The 17,409-nt window shown below is 41.7% G+C and overlaps 2 protein-coding genes across 8 annotated transcripts; one reads left to right on the top strand and one right to left on the bottom strand.

Moving 5' to 3' along the window:
• Positions 1-312: 312 nt before the first annotated feature.
• On the bottom strand, positions 313-5,024 carry pygo2 (pygopus homolog 2 (Drosophila)). Of its 6 annotated transcripts, none has more exons than XM_067498381.1 (4): positions 4,828-5,024; positions 4,040-4,103; positions 3,369-3,424; positions 313-3,189 (listed from the first exon to the last, which is right to left on the bottom strand). In XM_067498381.1, exons 2-4 carry the CDS (start codon positions 4,089-4,091, stop codon positions 1,513-1,515), a joined length of 1,785 nt encoding a protein of 594 aa, XP_067354482.1. In that variant the 5' UTR covers positions 4,092-4,103; positions 4,828-5,024; the 3' UTR covers positions 313-1,512. The 6 variants fall into 6 exon arrangements, with proteins under 6 accessions (XP_067354482.1, XP_067354500.1, XP_067354509.1 ...); XM_067498399.1 differs by having other exon boundaries at positions 3,369-3,421; XM_067498408.1 differs by lacking the exon at positions 4,040-4,103.
• A 770-nt stretch (positions 5,025-5,794) lies between these two features.
• Positions 5,795-16,449, top strand: LOC137123958 (SH2 domain-containing adapter protein E-like). Of its 2 annotated transcripts, none has more exons than XM_067498438.1 (7): positions 5,795-6,033; positions 6,151-6,828; positions 8,789-8,915; positions 10,284-10,520; positions 10,967-11,207; positions 11,444-11,563; positions 12,304-16,449. In XM_067498438.1, the coding sequence occupies exons 2-7, from the start codon at positions 6,292-6,294 to the stop codon at positions 12,485-12,487; spliced, it is 1,446 nt and encodes a 481-aa protein (XP_067354539.1). In that variant the 5' UTR covers positions 5,795-6,033; positions 6,151-6,291; the 3' UTR covers positions 12,488-16,449. The 2 variants fall into 2 exon arrangements, with proteins under 2 accessions (XP_067354539.1, XP_067354531.1); XM_067498430.1 differs by having other exon boundaries at positions 5,795-6,063.
• The last annotated feature ends 960 nt before the right edge of the window (positions 16,450-17,409 follow it).

Here is a 17,409-nt window from a genome sequence, read left to right as displayed (position 1 = left end):
GAGCAAAAGCACAGCACAAATACCAATACAAAATCAACAGGAACAGCAAAGAGAGCGAGCAAGAACAGAAATGCAATTTGGACACTGAAGAAAAAAAAATAAGGAAAGAGAGAAAGAAGAATAGTTATAAACACCTTATACCATGACAGAAATGCAAAAACGTGGGTATTTTTTCTCTCTTTAGTTATTTGGTCTACTTCAAGGCATCTTGCAGTGCAGAGGCCAGAATAAAAATATAAACAGATCAGACAGTTACTGCATTGGTTCACATGCACCCCTTTCTCATTACTCCCCCTTTCTTTGTAAAAAAAAACAAAACAAAAACAAAGCAAAAAAACAGACTATGCACATCTGACATGACACAATGTCACTACTTGCTATGCCAACACCACCCAAAAGCACTGATTTCACAATTCATGTGTACTGCAGAGATAAAAATGGCTGACTGATGTATAAAAAAACAAAACGCCATATTGTATACAACCAAGACACATAAGTTCAACCCATTATTTTTTTCAGCGTTCAACTTTGCGGCATGTTCACAACTGACAGGACTGCAAGACAAATGTTTTGTCCTAATATTTACAAGTATTTTGGTGGCCACATCCTCTCAGTAAGGTTTGGATGGAACCTTTGCCCAGTTCTCCTTTGTATTAATCAGCATTGAGTACAAAATGACAGAAATACAGAGGCAAAGTTTGTGTATATGAGTACCCATGAATGCAGGAATACAAAACTTGAAAATGTTTTTTTCTGCTCACTTGAAGTTTAAGTTTCCCAATATTCCTGATACACTGCAATATGCTGATGCAGACTTCTATTTTCTTTCACTTACTTGCAGTAAAAAGGCTAGCTGTGATAGGGCAGTGCTAGAGTGAAGCATTTTGTTGGCAAAACTGTGAAGCAAACAATAATTAAAACCCACTGTAGATAGTTAGGGACTCCATCAGATTTTACAAATTTGCTATACGTTCCTTTTCATTTAATGCAGTGAAAAGAACAGAACAATGCTGATACGCGTTACTGTATCAATCAACGGCAGAGGAATATTTCAACATAATGTTCACTGCCTAATGTGTATTCATATGTGTATTGGAAATATGACACTCACATGGCACATGAGTGTGGGGAATCAATCATGGTCAGTTAGATCGGGAACTTTCGTGTCAGACAGTCACAAGGTGTGTGAGGTAGTGTGTTGGTGTCAGTGCTTGGCTGGTTGGCAGGCTAGATGTCTCAAGGACTGTGTAGTTAAACATTCATCGTGATTCATCTCCAACATGGGGTGGGGGGAGAAAAATCATCTGCCTAGAGTCACTCAAAGTGCTATGTTTAAGCATGAATGTCAATGACTGAATTTCTCTGTGTAGTGAACAAGTAAAGGGCTAGTCAAGACAAAGTTGGGCAAGTAGCTGACATGACACACAGGTCATTTAGTTATATCAGAGCAAAGAATGTCTCCATTTGTCCTTACATGTCGCACCATTATGCTGCTCCTTTAACTTCCACTCCTCAACTCTCATTAGCCGATACCAGCTGGCCTAATCCCTGCCGCACAAACACAGCCTGGATGTCCTTGGTCTTGATGCAGAAGTCACAGGCCCAAACGGCAGCGCTCTCTCGAGTCAGCAGCCCATATGCTGGCTCTGTCAGGCCAGTGCAGTCACGGTGGAACCAGCGCTGGCATGATGCCTCGCATAGAATAGCATCCTGGTCATCATGCACTTCTGCCATACAAAGCCCGCAAGGGAAAACCATTCCAGAGCCACCAAGTTTTCCAGGGCCAGAACCGGGTCCAGTTGAAGGGGCAGCAGGGCCAGTGGGCAGAGGAGACTGGGTATTTGGGGTTGGGGTTGAATTAGAAGGGGGATTAGGGTTGCTGCCAGGAGTGTTACTTCCATTGTTGTTGGTCATGTTGTTCTGACCTGAATTGGGGGCCGCATTGGGCATGGGACCACCACCACCAGGAGTGTTGTTCTGCTGGTTGTAAGGGGTGGAACCAGGGGCAGAGTTAGGCGGAGTGGATTGCGGCGGCTGTTGCTGAGTAGAGTTATTAGAATTAGGGGTGTTTGTATTGCTGGGGGTCTGTAGCTGACTGGGTGGTGGATGCTGGGGCTGCCCTGATCCATTCAGAGGACCAGTAGGAGAAGAGTTGGGGTTAGGCTGTGGTGGTACTGACGTAGGTTGACCAGGTGTATTGGCATTGGGCTGCTGGACGTCCGGGTGCCCGGGGAAGCCTCCCCCAGGCTGTGGTGGGCCAGAGGTAGGAGGAGGGCCAGGAGCATTATTATTAGGAGGGGGGCCATTGGGATTCAGGCTAAGCTGCTGCTGCTGTTGTTGTTGCTGCTGCTGCTGAGGCCCAGGTGGTGCACCTCCCACACCAAAGTTCTTCCCATCTTCGTTACCTGGCCCTGGTGGACTGGGGCCAGGATAGGGACCATCCTGTGAGGGGGGGAACTGTCCTTGAGGGCCCATACCTGGCAAACCACTGACCATACTGCCTCCAGGGCCACTACCCATGCCACCCACCATGTTCATCCCTGGACCCATGCCCCCTCCCATAGGTGGCAAGGGGCCATGTGGGGGCCCTCTGGGGCCACCACCACCAGGTAAAGGTGGGCTGTTGAATGGGTGTCCACCCTGTCCGTGCTGCTGCTGTGGAGGCATGCCAAAACGAGGGTGGGGTGGTCCCCCTCCTCCAGGACCTCCCATGGCCCCCGGAGACAACATTGGATTAAAACCTGGCCCAGGGTGCATTGGTGGACTGAAGTTGGGTGGCATATTAAACTGAGAAGGGCCACCAGGAGGAAAGCCACCACCTCCTCCTCCTCCCCCACTGCCTCCCCCACCACCAGCTCCAAAGCCAGGCATTACTCCAAATCCTAGCTGGTGGTGAGATCCAGCATTGGATGGAGGGCCAAATGGTGGTCTGCGTCCAGGCTGGCCTCCGCCTGGTCCTCCTGGACCTCCCATGAATCCCATGCCTCCACCCATTCTGCCTCCACCTCCATACCCACCTCCTCCACCTGCACCTGGGCTGGGAAGAAATGGAGCACCACCTGGTCCACCTGCCCCACTAGGACGAGATTGGGGCCCAAAGTCATCGTCAAAGGGATTGGAGGCAACCAGGTGGTCCACCATGGGGGTAGGAGGGGGTGCAAACTCAGTGAGGTGGGAGAACCCAGCTGTCTGAAATGTAAAAAAACGAAAATAAAGAACAAATAATTCCAAAATTGAATTATTGCTTTTATTAGATCAGACCATTTAAACTTTAATCTCATCAATCTCCAAAGTCCACTTATCATATACTGGGAGAGAAAAAAAAGAATGTAGCAAAGAAATCAATGTCTAAAAAAAACAATAGTTACCTGAGTGGTGGATTTCCTCGCCTTCTTCTTCTCTGGGCTCTTCATCGGTAAACCTGCTATAGTAGAATATGGGGGAAAGGGAGAGAAAAGGGAAAATATACTTTTAATCAACACTAAAATATGCTTTCATGCCTCATGCTCTTAGTCCACCACCAATCAAGTACAGAATCAAATTTGGACTGGCCAATACCCCTTAGTGACAGAGTGGAGCAGCTTTAGACCTAGGGCCTCTTTATCCAAGTCCAACAGTTGAGATGGATTCAATGATGGGACATAGACTGGCATGAGGACAAGATGCTGAACATCCAAGCGTTATCATCACCAAGATTATGAAGCCTTGAATCGCAAATGACCCAGGCAGACCAAATGACCCAGGCGAGAGGGAGAGAGGCCGCAAACAAGAGGCAGATAAGGTAAAGTCAATGAGGGAGACAGGAAAAGACGAAGACATGAGAACGAGAAAACGGAGTTGAAGGTACATTGATAGCAAGATAGACATGAACCCCGTTCACAGATCCACTCTGTGAGAAACAGCCACCACCGGAGACAGTCGTGAAGTTTACATATGGGGGAGGCGAGAAGGGAATTGCTAATAGCACCAGTGCAGCCCATTGCAGCGCAGTAATGGATGATTCCGATCTGATTGGGAGATGGGTGAAATTAATTCCTACCTTTGCTTCGTTTTCCATGTCCCGCCTGTTGTCTCCCCGATTCGGCAGCCATTAGCTAATATGACTGTCGGTGAAGTGGCATATCACCGTTCATATGCAAGAAAAAAAAAGTTAAAAATGACGACGTCTTGAAGGCTATGAGACAAGTAGGTGGAATCTGCCTTCAGGTCATGTCAATAACGCTAAAACGATAAGCTAACTAACACGTATTGATAACTAGATTATATTACAATGCCAGCCCAGGTCTGCAAAGTCCTTTCCAGCTGCAAAAAAATCGCCACGGTGTCTGTCACGCCGGGATTTGGTCACCAAATAAGCGTCAGGCAAACAGGTCCGGTTTGGAGGCGTTTACTGAAAAGTACGTCTGAGTGAAACTGGTTGCTTCATACCTGGCTTGTCTGTCAGTACAAGCAAGATACAGAGCACCCCTCCCTCTTAAAACGATCACTTACAGATGTGTAGCTAAGGAATCGAGCAGCTAGCTAACGCAAGCTAGTAACTGCTTCGGCTAACTAGCTAGCCACGTTATTCAATGTAGCTAGCTAGCAGCGTTAAGATTTCACCCAGCAGCCCCAACACTAAATATTTATTCGAAACCGAGTTGTTTTTCTACATTCCCTTGAAAAATGTGCACTTGGTTTCATTTATCACAGCATTTATAATATAAAGAAATCGATGAGGTTTTAAAAGCTGTTGTTTACTATGATAACATTAGCTCACTAGCTAACGTTAGCATGCCACCAAAGATAGCTAGCCATCTTGCAGACTGTCTTTGAAGCAAACTGTACCCTTTCTCCGTTGCTTGCTCTGCTGTCCTTTAAATTGAAACTCTCTGGTGTGTCATTGCCAGCAAACCGGTCCTCACACGGCGTATGACTGTTGATCCACCATTCAGCTATAATTCATTCAAAAACGCAAATTTTGCCATAATTATCATGGCCTTCTTTCGCCACCGGACAAAGAGGGACAAGCAGGAGTATCGCGCACCATGGAAGGTTACATTTCATCGAAGAAAATGGGGGTGTCTGAACTTGTCCGTCATGACTGTACAACATAGTTTCCAAAATAATGACTAAATACGGTGTATAATGTATAGTGTTTAGCACATTATTACAATGTTGCATCTATCCCAGATTAACAAATTGTTTATATTATGTCTTTTTTGAACTTATAAAATTAGTCTTACCTTCAACTGGTACTTTTGGAGCTGCTCAGAGCGGACAATTTCCCTACGAGACCCCGTACAATCAATTAAACACATTATAAAGTAACATTATATTTATTATATATATTAAATTAATATCCAACATTAAAATAATAATATAACAGCGAACATCTATTCAAATCTTAATCTCAGAAACAAAAACATTTGCATTAATGGAGGCAGGCTTCTGTGTGCAGATGTCTGGCAGCTTATTATTTATGCGTTATTTTAATATCAATTTCTTTTGGAGCGGGGGGACTTCCGTTTATTGTCATTATCCTTAATAGCCATTTAAATTCTTACATAATTGCCGTACTCGACACAATCTGTGTGTCATCTTTGTGACTACTCTAGCACACAGTTAAAACAGGGGTTGCATCAAGACAAGGACTAACCAACAGGTGTCACTCTCCATGGTTTCCCAAGGCTTTAATTAAATCTAAATTAGAAAGTTGAACTGGCTGAAAATGGCTATTCCACCATGGTGTCTACTATTGAATAATATTAAATCACCGCCCCCCTTAACTTCAGATAGCCTGCTCCCTCCCTATTAGTCCACGCGCAGTCAGGAGCCTTAGTGCGACAGTGGACGGTCTTCAAAGACCACATAAGCCGTTCTGGGAATGGGACCACGAATCAGCAGCGAAAAAACTTTACCATCTTTCGGGTCTTATTACTCCGAAGACTATTCTTCATCTAAAAGGAATTTCGCTGAGCAGTAGAAGAAAATAAGAAATGGGATAAAGTTGGAATATAAGATTTTTTTTTTAATTTTACTTTTTAAAAATAGGTGAGGACTTTACGTTTTAAATCAACAAAGGTAAAGGTTTAAGAATTGAGCCTTTGATTTTTGAAAGCATTAATGACATGCTTTAAACTGAAATGTGGAGAGGTCTTGTCTCCTCAGGCTCCATGGTAGAATAAAGCAGCGGAAGTCTTTTGTTGTAAAGGCTGTGATTTCTAAAGGTGCGTCTCAGGGGCCCCGGTGTATGGCGCAGAAAGGTGTCGGCGCAGGCAGAGAGGTTTGCTGCTTTCCACCAGAGTTACAATGGCAAGGTGGTTCAAGGAGTTCCCCATTAATCTGAAGAATGGCACCGACCGGACCCGCTCAATTTCAGAGTCAGGCACACAACCAAGAGCCAATAAAAACGGGCTGGTGGCCAGCATAGGTACCAAAACCACAGGCTCCAAAACGGGCCATCGCAAATACATCTCTGCTGACTGCCCGGGTGGAGGAGGTGGGGGAGTGGGGTCTCTTTTGTCTGGAAGAAACCGAAAGAACTCGGCCATAGAGTTGAGTAGAAACGGTTTAAGCCCCCCGAAAGATGGAAAAGTTTGGGACACACTTCTGACTGGGAAAAGTCGCAAGAACTCCAAAACAGAGCCGGTGATTGAGGAGCAGCAGCAGCAGCAGCAGCAGCAGCAGCAGCACAGACCCCTGAAGAACTCTCCATCTGCCAGTGCCTACATCAACCGGCTGATCCGAGTGGACAAACAGGACAAAGGCCCCAATTTCAACAGCGGTACCGTCACCAACCAAGTGGTACATGAAACAGAGAAACCATCTCCGAGCAGAACTGAAACTGTGAGTTGTGATCTCAGCACATCAGTATCACGAGCCACTGGCAGCTCGATGTACTTACCAACACAGAGTTTTAGTGTTTAGACTAATTGTTTATGAGATTTATTAATATTCTTAAATGGTTAGAGGCTGTATTGTAGTTGTGAAAACTCGTCTTTTTGTTAGGTCGACTTTTAAATTCCCCACAGCAGATTTAAATTGGACGTTTTTTCCATTGGCTCATAATTGAAGTGAGTTTTTTATACGTTAAAGAAGAAATTTTGTACTTTTTACCCATTGTTTTAAACAGAAGATATAATTTTTCAAACATATTATAGCTTAATTTTATTGATTAAACTAAGACTGAAAAAAATGGCCAGTTACATTAAATTACTTCTTTCCTGTTTATAGCCGAATTGTCCAACAAAGGTTTAAAAGACAAAAACGTTCTTTTTGTGCTTTGCTTCCATAATACTCATGCAGCCCACTTTTAGGTTGTTTGGTCTAAGTAACTATAAAGAATATTTCTACAGTGTTATGTTGCTGCTTTTGTGTGATTAAAAGCAGTACATGCTAGATTGATGTGATAAAAATGTGTTTGACATTTGGCACCTTTCTCTAATCGTAGCAGCAACGCAACACATTATACTCCGACAAAAATAATATGTGGTGTCATCTAGTGACAAAGTAGCTGGGATCCTGTCCAAATTCTGAAAACTGATATTGTTTCTCTTCTCCCTCCCTTTTGTCTCTGCTCCATTGTGCCCACTCCTCCCAGTCTGTCTTTCTATCTCTCTTTCTCTTCCCCTCCACCCTTCACCCTTTACACCCACCTTTTCAGCCTTGAATACAAAGCTGTGGTCAGACAGGCCTTTACCTTTCTCTCCTGGCTCAGTATTGCCCTTCTCTCACCCTCTCCCTTTGCTTTATTCCTCTTTTTCATTAGATTCAGGCCCTTTGGTGAAAGCTATCATGTTATAAAAGCATTGTGTTATTTGACACTTGGGTGCAAATACAAGCCCCCCCCCCCCCCCCCCCCCCAGCTTACCTTTGAAAAAAGAAGGGGAAAGATAAAGAAGTCAGAGATAGTGATAGTGGAGAGGGGGTGAGAAAACTGATCAAAGACAAGATGACTTTTATGTTTCAGAATGGGAAAAATTATTTTGATCTCAAATTTGCAACAGCAATTAGTTAATGTGTGTTTGAATGTCCCATTAATAAAGAACTTTCAGCCATTTCCACAGCAGGTGAAGGTAACGCCAAAGTATCCCTCCGTCTATCTGTGTTTTTGTTGACATCTGTCTGTCTGCTAAATATATCTAAATTAAACACTCCACCACTCCCAGCTCCTAAAGCATCTGCTACTTTATTCAAACACAGACAAATGCCAGCACTTTTTTGTCACGAGAGAAAAGCTGGAAGTGATTGAAGAGACAACTTAATTTTATGGCCTCCTTTCTTTTGACTGGTAGCTTGTAAAACAAACGTGGAATTTAATTTCACTGATAAGATGACAGTCCAATCAGGCATGCCTGGTTTGGTAAAAGAGAGGTTGTTGGCAGAGAGATCTAAAGAGAGTGGGTCTCACAAAGAGTGACAAATATTCTTCTAACTGAGTCTTTTCCTTTCCTTTACTGAAAGTCTTCACCTCCAGTATAGTCTGATAAGCTGCAGTACTTTTCTGTCAATATTATGCTGCGATTACATACATTTGAACTGATTTGAAACCACTTTATTATGTTATTGAAAAATTATGAGGATATATTTTGAGAACTGATCAGCTGTTTCAGTAATTTTTCAAGCTTAAAAGTGCAGATTTCCATTGCTGTCTACTGGAGGCTATTCAACATGTTTACACTATAAATTACTGCATGTAAATGTGGATAATCTTTATTCTATATGATCAATATATCATTTTTAAAAATGTTAAAAGTATATAAATATGCATGAAAATAACATTTTGCCCATATTTTGTTTAATGCAGGTGATAATTCTTGAGGACTACGCAGATCCCTACGATGCTCAGAAGACCAGAGAGCAAAGGGAGGCAGAGAGGGTTGGGGAAAATGATGGTTATATGGAACCTTATGATGCCCAGCAGATGATTACTGGTAAGACCTTCATTAAAATACTCTTATTACCTTCTCTTAAAAGCTGTGATTTCTGACAGTTAATTTAAGCCCCAATCACTGAACTTGCACAGCTACTCCTGACCACATATCCCGTGTGTGAATGACACAAATCCCATTTCCAGCCTGTGCTGGCCGAGCAGTGAGAACATGAAGTCGCTCCCCTAGTGCCCTCTGTACCCCATGGGGTTGCCACGGCAACTCTGCAGTGTTCAGACAATGGGTGTAGTTTCCTGCTCCTACTTCCTCTTTCCTGTCTCTGTTTCCTGAAACTATTCTCTAAAAAGGAAGTTGGCCCTCAGTCCCCCCGCCTCCCTCTCTTCACGGACGCAACTCTGTGTAGAACCCTACATGGACCTGTCGGACCATTTATCAAATTTCACAGCATCCAGGATGACTGGTGTCCGTTGTCCAATCACATGCTCTCCTGACCTTTCATTCCATCACTCTATTGTTTTCACTAGAAGGGCTGTACAATAGCCTGTTGTGAATGTCAAAATGTTTTATTGCAGTGCTCTCTAGACTTTACTTCAATTGGTGCTTGTGCTACTTCCAGGCCACCTAAGAGAAGTCCACAGAGGATGTGATGATGTGAATTAATTTATGAGGCTTAAATCACATTGACAGTCTTATGTCATTGCGACTCAGTAAACATGGCTAGGAAGTTCTTAGTTCATTTTTGCATAATTGTTCATAATTCTGTATCTAATCCTGCCTATTAGTTGAAATTAATGTTCCTAGCCTGATAAAAGTAATTCAAGCTAAAAATGCTGTGTTGCCCTTCAGGGGATAGTAAAAACGCCAACCATGCTTTTCCTTAGGATCCATGTTTTATTGTACATGTGCAGAATTTTTTGTTGAATTACTAAATAACTGAAAGTCCTTTAAAAAAAATGCATTATGATGTGAAACCGTTTAAGGTTTCTGATATAAAGCTAAGACCAGTTGCACCTGATTTAACATTCAAAGTTTGCTTTTCTCTGTGAACATCAAATAGTTAAAATGTTATATGAAAAGGAAGTTAGAACTGGACAATGCAAAAAGAAGAAGGAAGTGAATTATAAAAAGGAATATAAGAAAATGACAATACTCTATAAATTGACGTGACTTAGTTGTAAAAATGTAGATTTTCTGAAAATGTGTACAAAAATTGAACTATAATTCAGCACAACAGTCTATTTGCTTCAGCAGAATCATCTCATATTTAACTTATCAAATATAAATACAGATTTGGATTAGACAGGTTAATTCACAGGTGCTGCTGGTGATGACAAACATTACTCATACATAACACGACATAACAAGTTAGTATTTCATCTCATCTTCAATCTCATGTTTTCTACCTGCAAGAGATCAGACATCGGGGATCTAAGGACCTGCTGAAGGTGTGTGTGCTCATGGAAGGGAACGATGGAACAGTGGAGGAAGGTCAGTCTGCGCCCCTACAGATCTATGACGTCCCGTATGAAGGAAATGGTGACAGTGACAAGACGGCAGTCATACGGCCCGAGCTGGACCTCCGTCCCTCCGCTGAGTACGAGCTGCCCTGGGAGTGGAAGAAAGAGCAGATTGTCAAAACTCTGTCAGGTACAGCAGGATAGAGATTACATACACTGTGTGTTTCATGCTCAACTAAACTGAACACGCTGCAGTGTTTAGTTGCAAATCCTACCTGATGCTTATCTTTATACTTTTCAAAATCAAAGAAACAAAAAAAAAGAATCAACATACATCAGGGACTTTAGCTTGTCAGTAAAGGTTTTGGTACCACACTACCAACCCTGCTTCTTTTCTGCCTTAGATCAATATGAAAAATGTTTGTTTCAAAAACAAGTTAGGCCTGTCACACATTTATATTTTATACGCTGCATAGACCAACATCATACTGAGTAACATCCTGCATGACACATCAAAGTAATGTCTTTCATATTTACGGGAGACTGGCATTCGTTTAGAACTTTGGGGATAGAGTCGGTAGTTTCTTTACATAAATCTTTTTACATAAATCTTCTCTCATCACTTGTTTTCCCCAGCACAGTTTGACAGCCCGGAACGCCCAGCCAAAGATGAGACTCCTCACTCCACACTCAGCAGGCAGTCACAACATCCACCCACCCAGCTTGTGTCGCAGCATCAGCATCTGAGACAGAAAAGCTGGACCCAAAAGATCCTGCGATCATCTCCTCCAACCCTCTCACCTTCCTCCACCCCAGGCAGCAGCTCTGACACCGAAACCTGCTGTGTGGACCCCTCTCTGCCCCTGGAAAAGCAAAGGTACCAGATTATGAATTTAGAGTTATTCACCCAAAGATTCACCATTGCAAAGTTATTAACTCTACCTTGGTAACATGATATTTATTCTCTAATAGTCAAACTATATTAGAAAAAAATTTAAATGTTTCAATAAACATCAAAAGGGTTTTAATATATGATGAGCTTCTACATTTGACCAGTAGCGTTTGAAACGCCCCCTCCATCCACCAAAACCTCACTCCTACCCTCTCTCTTAGCTGGTACCATGGCTGTGTGACTCGCCAGGAGGCAGAGTTTCAGCTGCAGTCCTGCAAAGAGGCCAGCTTCCTGGTCAGAAACAGCGAGTCAGACAACAGCAAGTATTCGATCGCCCTCAAGTGAGTATAAGTGGAAGGTGCATTGGCAGTGTGTTAAAAGCTGAAATGTGACTCCAAGCGTGTATCTCACACTACAGTATTGTAGTGAACGAGATGACATTCATTCACACTCATAGCGGATTATGCGTTCATGTTATTAGCAGAGACCAAACCAAGAATGCGTTTATGATTTATTAAAGTAAACATTACCACACATATTCTAATTTAGTTTAATCCTTGTTGTCATAGACCTCTACTGTCCAAGTTTAATAATACATAGACATAAGTAAGCCACTCTTAGAACTTCTTTCACTGTGATTGTGTACTTTATTCTAGAATGCAAAATGTTTATTATCCTGTGATCAAAAGTAGTTCTTAACAAACTCTTCAAAACTTTAAATTCATGACAAACTTTAAATCTTTATTGTTTTAATGGGAAGAAATGCACTTGAGGCTGAGTGTCTCAGGAAGTCAGGAAGTATTGGAAATGTATGAACCTACACATTATTGGTCTTTTTGTGAGATGTATTGGCAGTAAAACAATACTATCTTTATGTCTTAATTTTAAAAACTTTATAAAAAAACATAGTAATTGAAAGCAGTATCTTCCAACTTGCACCAATATGAAGAACAACATATTTTATTTGTACACAGTCATTCTGTGTTCACCTCTCACGTTCATGACACAAACTAGAATTTATAAGTTTATTACATTCTTGGTTAACTCCCCCTTCTCCATTTCTGTCCTCTGTGTGACAAAGGACGAGCCAAGGCTGCGTTCACATCATCGTTGCCCAGACCAAAGAGAACGGCTACACCCTGGACCAAAGCAGCTGCGTGTTCCCCAGCATCCCAGAAGTGGTGCACCATTACTGCACTCAGCGCCTGCCTTTCAACGGGGCCGAGCACATGACCTTGCTGCACCCAGTGCCTCGTGTCCACTGACTTCATCTACTTAGGTATAGAAAACAAACACACCTCTTGGCCTACATGGACAAAATGTTTCCACAAATCAGACTTATCTGTGTCCAGTGAAGCTCAACATGTACTTCTACTGCTCTGTCCCTCTCAGCAAGTCTCATATTATCAGTCTGACCCTGCTTGTGGCTCTCGCTGGCTGCTGCTTTGCATGTGAACAAGGAGGAAGCTCGGTGGAGATGACGGGGCACTTTTATTGATTAAATGTGACTTGGAGTAGGATCTTAAACAAAGATTTCATGTTTCAATAATCCACTGTGGCTCCATTAAAAGACGCATATGGTATTTTTGCTATGGTTACAAAGTGACCTTTATTATGAAGCAGAAAGTACTTTAGACATTTATATGGAAGGTTTCAGTTTGTGGTCCACTTTCCCCCTCTGGTGGGTGTCCTGCTACACTGCACCAAATCACCAAACTTTAGAATTTTCTCCAGTCCTTAGTTTTGAATTGGTAAAATTCATGCACATACGCATATCATTCCACTTACTAAGGCATGACTAAAGATCACTATTTTATGTTTATGCTTGCAGCAAATTTCTAATTTATGTTTTATACTTGTTAGTTTTCAGTAACCAATGTCCCTTGAGGGCTTCCTCTGTCCCACTGTGAATGAGGGAGTTGTTTCCACTGTATTGTCTGCACTGTGAAGAGTGAGTGATTCACCCTGATGCAATGTGCTTGAAGGAGTAACATAAGTTGGAGCTGTTCACGACTAGCATTGAGACTGCATTTCATCTTTTAACAAGCCAGTAAAACAATCCTGCAAGTTATTGTGATTTGTGGCAAGGAAGGCGCTGTAAAACATGTCTTATGTTAAACTTAGTAATTCTTTTAAGGGCCCAGTGCTAAAGGGCAGAACAGGAAACTGAGAAATGGTTACTACTGTATATTACATTCCCTGAGGTATTTTAATGTAATTCAAAATTTGACAACTGCGTATGTCCTCTTAGTTTAGTGATATGCTGTAAATCATTTGACTGATTTTGACTGCAAGACAGTCTGATGTTAGGTGTCAAGTAAAATTTTGCCTTATGTTATAGGTTTTTAGACACCTGCCAACCCCATGTCTCTTTAAAGATTTAAGGGAAGTGAGTTTTCGGCAGAGCACTCAAGCAGAAGTAATCTGAGGAGACACACCTCCTATACGTTTTTTACCATTGTCTTTTTGTATTTAGGGACATGCTGTTAAATCTTTGTGAACTAGATCATAATAAAAGGTGCTGAATCTCAATGCTGGAGATCCCCTGTGAGCTTCTCTCTGATCCCCCATAAATCAACAACATCAACAGCAAAATGCGACGGTGTTTGTGTCAGTGATGTGTGCTCTGAAAGGGAGTGATCAAAGCATCAATCCATCCCATCATCCCTCAGGAGCCGGCCTCTTCACAGATGGTGGAATGACTGAATGGGGCCATTTTTTAACACAATGAATCTTCTAACTGTGAGAGCTTGATTGTGGTTTCAGTGGTTTGGTGATTTGTCTGGAAGTTTAGTGCAGCAATTTGCCTAAAGGAGTAGATGACTATGCCAGGCTAAAGTGAAGAGGTTAAGGGGAAAGGTCTAGTGGAGAGATTAGGTTTAACCGAGGATCATGTTGAGGACAAACAGCTTACGTACCTGCAAGAAGCATCCCAGCTCGTGCTGTGTAGATCCAAGGTAAATGCAGCACTAAAAACAAAGAGTAAGAGTAGTAGCACTACACCTATGTCAAGGACACTTAATGTGAAGGAAAAAAAGAGCAACTGACACCACCCCTCTCTCCTTTTCTTACGTATCATTCCCCCCTCTCCTTTACCATCCTCACTCTGTCGCTGTTATCCGAGGCTGATATCTGTCTGTCAGCTGTTTCTCACTGACTCTTGGGGAAGACACTGTCACAGTTTGTCTGATTTGGTGCCAAGAGTTTGTGCTTTAATTTTCGAAGGCGTGTGACCTATAAGCTGGGTTTCATTATGCTAAAACAACAGATAATGTTCAGTCTTCTCTCATATATTCTCTCAAATAACTGTTGCTGGTGCCTTCTGAAGCAGCTGACGGATGAAATGACTTTACCTCATTAGCTACGAAAACTAAACTTGAAAGCAAAGGTATCAGTATGCCACAGTGAAGCTAACCCTTCTCAAGTAAAAGCTATGCATTCAAAAATGTTAAGAATAAGTCAAACATACTGAAAGCATCAAAAACAGTCTGCATATATATTGTTTTTTACATTTGAATTTTAATTTTAATTTTAATCTTAATTTTACTGCTGCTGGAAGTTGAGAGGGTTTTGGCCGTTGGTGGTTCCAAGCAAGGGGCAGCTCTAAAAGGCCACAAGATAAATCTGAGGTGCTATGAGATAATTTATAGTAGGAAAAATGTATTTACATTTTCCTTTTAAGTTTTGGTGTTTTTAATAAAACCTAAATAAAATAAATAAAAATGATAATATGAAGTTAGTTCAATGCAATAACTGAAAACTTCAGGGGGGAAATACCTGCAACCTATAGACATCTGAAATCTCACCAAGAGCCTCAATAAAACAGCTTTTTTAAGGCATTAAAAAACCCCTGTTATCCGGAACCACTGTTTTAAAATTCAATAATCTGATGTATTTTTAAGCTGCATTTTTTACCTAAAACAGTACAGTGCGCTACTCAAATGACTGTACTTTTCAACTCAAACGTCATGCTCGTAATACATTAGTAGTGTCTCAGGGCCTTGACTCCTCTTTGGCAGCGTGTTACAGCCATAAGGTCTCCCGGTGGCCTTGTATCAAGATGGATTTCAAGAACCTGAGGAAAGCAGGCTTCTCAAATTCTAGGCAAGCGAGAAAAAGGCAGGCTACACCTGGAAAGGAATGAATCATCAGATGATATAGGCCTGGATCCATCTATGCTAGTGTATACTTTAATGAATAATTTCATTTTGTTGTCACATGTACACCACCCTACTGTCACGTTATCACTGTCACCCTCTCGGGCTTGCATGACAGCTTGACGTGATCACAGCCCAGCTCTTCCTGATGGACGTGGTGGCTTGACATCTGGGTTTCGCTTGACGTGCACTGTTGGTAACCGAAGTGTTCTGCTGTCCTTATCAGGTGCTTCAGGCTCAGTGCCAGATAAATGGCCTGGCTTTGTGTTGCTCATCTCCTGTCCTCAGCACCTGCCATGCGTGATCCATGTGCAGAGACTCCCGTTCTTTAGTTTGAATCGGTTCACCGGGTTAGGTCAGGCGAGGATTTAGATACACTTTGCAAGATGTCTTCAAGCTATTGTTTGTCCCAGTACTGTTGAAATGATCATTAACTAACTGCTCTAGGGCATAACATATGGAGCATATCTGTCTCACTTAGGGTCACTAATACACCTCAATTACCAGCATATAATTACTGAACAAACACCAGCCTTATCACTGTTACTACGCAGAGAATCACATAGCAATGTTTGTATGTTACTATAGAATAAACTTGTAGATTACAATATCCACAAAATAACCTTTACCTTACCTGTGAAATTCCCCGAACTTTTCGGATTTGTTTGTTGTACTTTCCTTTTGTATTTCCTTTTGATGCCACGTTGTATTTCTACTCCACTACAGTTTAGAGGAAAATGTTATGTTGCTACTTCTTTTATTTGAGTGCACTTAAGTGCAGTTGCTAGTTACTATTCAGAATAAGCTCTACCTAATAAGTAACTTGTACTTGTACTTTTGCATTGGTACTCAAAAGATCTGCCTAGTTTTCTGGGCATTGCAGGTAAACTGTATGTCAGTGAAAAGTGACCTTTGTTGCAGTTTGTTAGATGTTATAAATTTGTTCCTCTTGATATATTAAATAATATTTTTTTCACAAATGCATTTAGGAAGTAGCTGATTTGAATTCTTTATTATTTTTTTTGCATTACAGTATGGGTCAGTATATTACTTTAAAAAATCAAAAATGTTTTATATAAATCATTGTGAAAATATTGAATAAAATGTTTGAAAATATATTATGAGATTTAGATTTTGTTCGAGTTTTCATTTTTTCTAGCGTTTCTGAGTGAGCTGTGTGTTTGTTAGAATGACATACTGTAGATTTCACTGACGTTTGGTCTAATTGATTTAAATATCTGCTATATATTTTCAAGGCAGACATGTTTGCTGGAACAGCAGCATTTACCAAATTATAAATGACAACTTGCTCATTTGCATTTGACCTTACATATGCTTGTAAGGTCCATGAGGTGTTTGTTTGACTTTGTCTACCCTCTGTTGTCCTGTATAATTTATTGGCCCTTAGCAATGAAAGGGCGGGTAACTGTGACTGTTAACACTCATAACAGCCTGTATGTTTCCCTTCAGGCTTTATCAAGGTCAACAGTCAAAACCAGTTTCATTTGGGATTGTTTACCTACCTGTGGACTGTGCACATGAAGCGCAAGTATTCAAACCTCCCAATCAGAGGAGGCCTTAAGAGAACACAGGGTTCTGAAGAATGAAAGCAGATAGGTCGTTCTCCGCCCACAGACCCTGACTGACCTGGAATCAACTTCTTAATTTTGCCTGACGGTATAAGAGGAGTTCAAGCAACATTAATTCCAGAAGTGAAGAAACACATCTGGTTTACTGTGATTCTGTGGGTCTGTGATTCAGCTGCTGAACATTTCTTTGTCATATTTTTAAAAAGACGAGCAGCTGTAAAAGCCAATGAGGTGGAAGGAGACGTGTTGATTTACTGATCTGTGTGTGTGAGAGGCACTGGGGGACTGTAAAGTGTGCTAACAGTCACAGCAACTTGAACATTCCTCTGTGATTATACCACCAGCTTTCCAAGTTACATACTTATCTGACAAGTCACAAACACTCTTTCCTCACATCCCCTCTCTTCTCTTTTTTCCCCTCTCTCTTCCCTCTGTCTCTAT

This window comes from Channa argus, chromosome 1, assembly GCF_033026475.1.
Source record: "Channa argus isolate prfri chromosome 1, Channa argus male v1.0, whole genome shotgun sequence".
Lineage (NCBI taxonomy): Eukaryota > Metazoa > Chordata > Actinopteri > Anabantiformes > Channidae > Channa > Channa argus.
This window is presented reverse-complemented; position numbering and strand designations above follow the sequence as displayed.